The 6,511-nt window shown below is 26.3% G+C and overlaps 1 protein-coding gene across 1 annotated transcript in view; it reads left to right on the top strand.

Moving 5' to 3' along the window:
• LOC117172938 (methylcrotonoyl-CoA carboxylase beta chain, mitochondrial) overlaps positions 1-2,060 on the top strand; it is a 38,877-nt gene extending 36,817 nt beyond the window's left edge. Inside the window, exon 8 of the mRNA XM_033361282.1 lies at positions 1,754-2,060. Coding sequence (XP_033217173.1) covers positions 1,754-1,871 — 118 coding nt within the window. The 3' untranslated portion in view covers positions 1,872-2,060. The remainder of the gene's footprint in view (positions 1-1,753) is intronic.
• The last annotated feature ends 4,451 nt before the right edge of the window (positions 2,061-6,511 follow it).

Raw genomic sequence — 6,511 nt, 5'->3', positions numbered from 1 at the left:
TTAAATTTATTTTTTTTTAAATGTTTTTTTTTTTTGTTAAAAAATCGATTGTTTTTCGTCAGAAATTATTAGTATTTGCAATACAAAAATTATTAGAATTCCAAAAGTATTTACAATTGCCAACAATTTAGGTCATGTGTGGTTTGTTTTACCTAAAATCTATATTTTTAGACAAAAATGATTAGATTTAAATCAAAATTTGTTTAATTTTACTTATTTTAAGACATTTAAAATAACATTAGATTTCAAAGAAGATTCCTAATTTTTTACCAAATACTAAGTTACATTGTCATTTTATATCGAAAATTGGTATTTTTAAACAAAAATTATTATAACTTCAAAAGATTTAGAATATTTAATCAATTTTGGTTTATATTAAGGTTTTTAGTAAAAAAAATCATTAGATTAAAAAAAGACTACATTTTTTGTACTATTATAGGTTATCTTAACGATTTTCAGTATAGATTTCAAGGAATATTTACAATATAGAACAATTTAAGGTTCTGTTAACGTTTTCCACATGAAATCTGTTATTAAAAAAAAATCATTAAATTTCAAAGAAAATTTACAATTTGGAACAAATGTATATAAAAAAGTCGATTTAAAAGAATAGTTACAATTTGTTTCCAATTTTTCGCAACTTTAGGTTATTTTTGTTTATTTAACCTAAAATTGGTATTTTTATTGAAAAATCATTAGAATAAAATCCAATAATGTTTGTTTAAAATAATAATATGTACATGCTGGAATAATCTTGGATTATTGCACCGTTTTTGTTGTTGTTAGAAACTTACATTTTCATTGAAAAATCATTTAATTTCAAAGAAAATTAATAATTTTTTATTAAATTTCAAGTTACAAACTTTTAAACAAAAATATTATAATTCGAACAAGATTTAGAATCTTAACAATTTTGAATTGTCAGTGTTTTTTGTCGGAGAAGATACAATTTTTAATAATTAAAAACAGAAGAATTGAAAAAATTGAAAAAATTGAAAAAATGGAATATTTATCTATTTTAAATTCAATTTTCAATGGTTCAAAATTTTAATTTTTCAAATTAAACTGTTTAAAAATGATAATTGAAATTTCAATTTGGAACTGTTGAAAACTCAAGAAAAAAGCGAATTTTGTATTAAAAACAAGTGTTAAACATCCAATATTTACATAATTTTACAAGAGAATTTAATAATTAAACATTTCAATCCATACAAAAAATGTGAAAAAGTATTTTTTTTCGATAATAATTTTCGATTTTTTTTTCGATAAGAATTTTCGATTTTTAAAAAGTTTTGTTTTTATTCATTTTGTATTGCGTTTTAAAAATTGTATAATTGTTTTAGAAGTGTTGTAAATATTTGAAATCTTTGTCTCAGCTCGAGATTTCTAGAAAATTTTTAAAAGGTTTCATAAAATTGTGAAAAATTCTGTCCTGAAGATTATGCCCTTGTATTTTCTAGGAAATTTTGAATGATTTCAGAATACTCAGAAACATTTAGAAGTGCTTTAAATATTCTAAAATCGTTCTGGAATATTTCCAAGTGCTCTGAAGATTATGTAACAGAGAATGTAAAAAAAATTGACTTTTAAATATTTTAAAAGATTTCGTAACTTTTTGTAATGTTACAAAAGATTGTAAAAAAATTCTAGAACATTTAGTGTCATTGCAAAAAGTTCTAAAATCTAAAGAATAGCAGAAAACCGATAAAAAACTTTTTTTACACGAGAATGTATAAAGTATCATTTTTTACAGATTGTGGGACGATGGGGTAATTGATCCGATTGACACAAGAGCCGTTCTAGCCCTCAGTCTTTCTGCTGCACTCAACGCGCCCGTGCCAGACACAAAATTTGGAATTTTCAGGATGTAAATAACGATTAAACCTCCTCAAAGATTTATTTTTATAACTTTAATATATATTTTTTAATTGCTGTTTCTTGCAACTTTAGTTGCAGCGTCTGTTACTTTGTTACAAGTCTGCCAAAGATTTTTATTTTTATACTCGAAGTTGATTGTGATGATCATTCCAAAAATATACATTTCATTACCGAAGGCAAAAGTTCTTTTTCCTCTCACTTAAGATTACAATTCAACAAGGAGAGCTAGTGAAATATGCGTCGCATTGGATCGAAAAAATTACGCAATCTAATGAAAAAACATCTCGCGACGCACATCTCGCGAAACACATATCGTGACGCATATCTCTCGAGCTCTCCTTATAAATGTCACGGAATATCTTGGATGTTTTTTTTTAGTTTAAAAGTGAACGTCATCGGACGTAAATCGCGCCTACCTGGTTAAAAAAAAAGGATGGAGAAAGTTTACAAGTGTAAAAATCTCATTCCTACCGATTGCGTTACACTGAGCTTTCAACCATATTTTAAACAGCATTACGCGAGTAATTAATCTAAATTATATAGCTAAGCGAGATAAAAATATATACAATTACAGTGCGATGATTTTGGGATTAACGTTATAAGTAATTGAGCGATTTTCGGCGCTGCTATTTACGGTTTACATCGAGTTATTTTACAGGTTAATTTACTAATTTGAGTTCGGATATCTCCATGTTAAAAGAACTCTCTTGGGGTCTAAGTCTAAAACTATACCTTTCACGTTCTAACACATTGAATTCCTTTGAATTCATATTGAATTCATTTGAATTTAGATTGAATTCCTCTGAATTCAGTTTGAATTACTTTCAATTCAGATTGAATTCCTTTGAATTCAGATTGAATTCTTTTGAATTAAGATTGAATTCCTTTGACTTTAGATTGAATTCCTTTGAATTCAGATTGAATTCTTTTGAATTCACATTGAATTCTTTTGAATGCAGATTGAATTCCTTTGAATTTATTTTGAATTCCTTTGAATTTAGATTGAATTTCTTTGAATTCAGATTGAATTCCTTTGAATTCAGATTGAACTCATTTGAATTTAGATTGAATTCGTTTGAAGTCAGATTGGATATATTTTAATTCAGATTGAATTCTTTTGAAATTATTTTGAATTTCATTGAATTTATTTTAAATTACTTTGAATTCAGATTGAATTTCTTGGAATTCAGATTGAATTTCTTTAAATTCAGATTGAATTTCTTTGAATTTAGATTGAATTCCTTTCAATTCGGATTGTTTTCTTTTGAATTCAGATTAAATTCCTTTGAATTCAGATTGAAATCCGTTGAATTTAAATTGAATTACTTTCAATTCAGATTGAATTCATATTGAATTTATTAGAATTCAGATTTAATCCCTTTGAATTTATTTTAAATTCCCTTGAATTCAGATTGAATTTATTTGAATTCAGATTGAATTTATTTGAATTTAGATTGAATTCCTTTCAATTCAGATTGATTTCTTTTGAATTCAGATTAAATTCCTTTGAATTCTGATCGAATTCCTTTGAATTTAGATTAAATGACTTTCAATTCAGATTGAATTCCTTTGAATTCATATTGAATTCTTTTGAAACCACACTCAATTCCTTTATGTTTCTTTGCATTTTTTGAATTATTGTAATTTTTGTATTCCATTTGACTTCTTTTGATTGATTTAAAATGCTTTTGAATTCTTTCAAATTCTTCTGAATTCTCTTAAATTCTTTGAAATCTTCTTAATTTCGCTGAATTCCTCAATTTCGTGAAATTGATTGACATAGTGGAATTCGATGAATTTCTGGACTTCAAAATATCGCCAGGATTATGAAAGAATTCAAGAAATTGAAGAAATTCATGAAATTTAAGAATTTCATGAAATTTAAGAATTTCAAGAAATTTAGGAAATTCAAGAATGCGAGATATTTCAAGCAATTGAGAGAATACACGTAACTCAAAGAATTTAATAAATTGAGAAGAATTCAAGAAATTCATAAAATTCAACGGATTTAAAGAATTCCATTGACGTAGAAGTATTAATTGATTGTAAGGAATTAAAAAATTGGTAAGAATTCAAACAATTTATGAGAGTTCAAGAGATTCATAAGAATTCAGAGATTTAAAAAAAAACTGAGAAAAACTCCGAGAATTCAAACATTTCAAGGAGTTCAAGAAGTACTTATTGAACTTAAGTAATTCAGTGAATTCAATCATTTTAGAAGACGTCAGAGAATATAAAATATTCATAAAATTCAATGAATGTAAAGAAATCCATGAATTCAAAAGAATTAGGAGATTTCAAGGAATTCAAACATTTTTAAGAGTTAAACGAATTTATGAGAAATCAAGGAATTCGTAAGAATTCAGAGATTAAAAAAAAATTCAAGAATTCAGAGAATTAAAAACTTTCAAGGAATTCAAGAATTCGGAGGTTCTTAGTGAATTCAAATAATTCAGAGAATTCGAGCATTTCAAAAGATTCAATAAATTTGGAAGAATCCAGAGAATTAAAAGTTTGCATGGAGAATTCAGAAGAATTCAACGAATTTATGAGACTTCAAGGAATTTGTGAGAATTTAGAAATTTTAGGAATTCAGGAATTCTTAGGTATTTAATGAATTAATTATTAGTAGTAATTCAGAGAATTCAAATAACTCAAGTATAATTTGAAAAGTGACTGCAATGAATTAAGAGAATTCGTTCAACTCAAAGAACTTAATTAATTTAGAAGAATTCAGATATTAGACAATTCAAGTAATTCAGAGAATTCAAGTTACTCAAATGTAACTTGAATGAATTTAGAATAATCCAAAGAATTTCAAGATTTCCAAGAATTTAAAGATTTCAAGTAATTCTAAAATTCTGAAAAATTCAAGTCATTCAGAAAAATTCAGAGATTTAGATTAATTCAGAATATTTAAAATATTTCAAGGAATTCGAAATCTTGGACGTATTCAGAGAATTCAAGGAATGTAGGAATTCGGATGTATTGGAGAAAATTTAAGTAATTCAGGGAAATTACGGAATGGAACGAATTCAAATAATTCAAGAATTTCAGAAAATTCCGAACTAAATTGATGAATTTTGAAGAATTCAAGGAATTTGATAATTCAGAAAAATTCAAAGAATTTATGAGAATTTAAAGAATTCAAAAAAATTAAACGATTTCAGAAATTCAAGAAGTTTGAGGTATTTAGAGAATTCAAGGAATTGCAAGAAATTCATGAATTTGGATGAATTAAGATATATGAAGGAATTATAGAATTCCGAAGAATCAAAGAATTTCATGAGAATCATAGTAATTTAGAAGAATTCCGATATTCCAAGAAATTCAAGAATTTTGACGTATTCAGAGAATTAAAAAAGTCTACGGTACCTAGAGAATTCAACTATTTCAGTGAAATTGAGGAATTCAGCGAATTCAAATAATTCAAGGATTTCATGAGAAATCAAGAATTTTATAAAAATTGAAAGAATCCAAATGAATTGAAAAAGATTTCAAAAAAGTCGAAAGAATTTAAAAGAACATGAAAGAGTTCAAAAACATTTCCTTGCATTAAAAAAAAAAAAGAATTCAAAAGACTTTAAAGGAAATTAAATGATAAAAAAATAATAGACCAAAATTATTCTTGTCGTTTTATACCCAAAGTCCAAGAGAGAATCCTTGAACATGAAGGTATCGAGTTATATCTTAAAGGCATTATAAACTTACATAAATCTATTTAGAACTACAGAAATTATACTACTCAAGTCGCCTGATATTACGACTAGACTTTCGCCACTCGCAAAGACCAATTTTCGCCTCTAATTACTTTAACCCTCAAAGTGCATACATGCTCAAAATCACGGTAAAGTGTATCCTGGGTGTTCAATACCCCAGCGTATTTAATCATGCATTGTTTAAACACTATTAAATATTTTCTCACAATAAAATTATCGGATATAGTTTAAGGAGTCTTTTATAAGGTAGAGTTGATTTTATAGCCATTTATTTATTTTAAGTTTCTTAAAAAAATATTTTTAAAAAAGTGAAAAAATGGGTTTTTTACTTAAAAATTCATTCATAACATCACATGCTTTGCTTTTAAATCGAGTCATTATTATAAAAATTGAGCAACTTTGACATGTAATACTATAAAAATATAAAAAATTGAAAAAAGAGACATATCTAACTGTATTTTAAAAATTATATTTTATTCAACACACCCACAGTCTGCTCTCGGATGACGCGCTGCCGTAAGTTATAAACCATCTACAAAGAACAAAAGTATGAAATAATCGCAAAAAAATAATTATTTCACTTCATATGATATACTCACATTAGAAAGTAAACAAACGTCAATAAAATTTGCTCCTACTTTTTCACTCACTAAGTGTACACTGGGTGTTTGAAACCCCACGATTTTTTGAATTAAGTATGGTTTTTAAGAGTTTGAAAATAGTTTGGGCTCTCCGACACCCACAATGCACTTTAAGGGTTAAACGTTGCCACTGAAAAATTTCTCAACGAAATTTGACAATTAGTTCGTTCAGAGTGAAGATTGGTGGTCACGAAGAGGTGAAATCTTCGAGTTGTTTCCCCGTAAAATGCGGAAAACGACTCGCTAAAAAGCTGTCGGGTTTTAAAGTTTTAG

Source organism: Belonocnema kinseyi, chromosome 1 (genome assembly GCF_010883055.1).
Source record: "Belonocnema kinseyi isolate 2016_QV_RU_SX_M_011 chromosome 1, B_treatae_v1, whole genome shotgun sequence".
Taxonomy (NCBI): domain Eukaryota; kingdom Metazoa; phylum Arthropoda; class Insecta; order Hymenoptera; family Cynipidae; genus Belonocnema; species Belonocnema kinseyi.
The sequence above is the reverse complement of the archived record's forward strand: the minus strand, read 5'-3'. Positions and strand labels throughout refer to the sequence as shown.